Here is a 726-nt window from a genome sequence, read left to right on the forward strand (position 1 = left end):
GAGAGAGAGACGAGGAGAGGAGGAGGTGATCAGAGGGAGAGACGAGGAGAGGAGGAGGTGATCAGAGAGAGAGACAAGGTGAGGAGGATGATGATGATGATGACGTCATGAATTTGAACCCTCTGATTGGTCTTTCAGGCTCTGTCATCGCGGGCGGAGCAGCATGAGGAGGCGCGGCTGCTCCTGCAGGAGAAGGACCAGTACAGGGAGCAGGTCAGACAGCTCACTGAGCAATCTGACAGGCTGGAGCTCCTCCTGCTGAGGTCACAGGGGGAGGAGCTACAGCTGAGGACACGCCTCCGCAGACTCACCAGCAACACTCACCAGGTGAGGAGGAGGAGGTGATGTAATGATGATGTAATGATGATGTAATGATGTCGGCTCTGTCCCGCTCAGGGTGAGAAGAGTGTGAGTAGCGAGGAGGAGGAAGAGGAGCCCACTGAGAACCCCGCTAAAGGTGAGAGTCACGTGACCTGCTATCGCTTTAAATCACGTCATGTGACCTGGTCTCATGTGTCATGTGACCTGTGGGATCAGGTAGCGTTGAGGAGGTGCAGAGTGGGACGTCTGGGGAGAACGAGGAGGCGTCAGCACTGCAGCAACAAGACTCGACTGTGGGAGGAGCTACAGAGTCTGAACAGAGGCCCAGCACTGCTGCATCATGGGTAATTGTGTATCAAGTGTATCCTAGGAAGTCCTCCAGCAGTCTAGGCCTATAGCAGCATA

At 55.1% G+C, this 726-nt stretch overlaps 1 protein-coding gene across 9 annotated transcripts in view; it reads left to right on the forward strand.

The window, feature by feature from the left end:
- Window positions 1-726, forward strand: part of card9 (caspase recruitment domain family, member 9) — a 5,594-nt gene that overhangs the window by 4,312 nt on the left and 556 nt on the right. For 6 of the 9 annotated variants that reach the window (XM_031879251.1, XM_031879253.1, XM_031879254.1 and 3 more), the window contains 2 exons: window positions 139-327; window positions 397-665. In XM_031879251.1, coding sequence (XP_031735111.1) covers window positions 139-327; window positions 397-665 — 458 coding nt within the window. The remainder of the gene's footprint in view (window positions 1-138; window positions 328-396; window positions 666-726) is intronic. The other 3 variants (XM_031879255.1, XM_031879258.1, XM_031879259.1) reach the window with 1 other exon arrangement.

The sequence above is a fragment of the Anarrhichthys ocellatus genome, unplaced genomic scaffold (assembly GCF_004355925.1).
Source record: "Anarrhichthys ocellatus isolate YVR2014 unplaced genomic scaffold, GSC_Weel_1.0 scaffold240, whole genome shotgun sequence".
Classification (NCBI taxonomy): Eukaryota; Metazoa; Chordata; class Actinopteri; order Perciformes; family Anarhichadidae; genus Anarrhichthys; species Anarrhichthys ocellatus.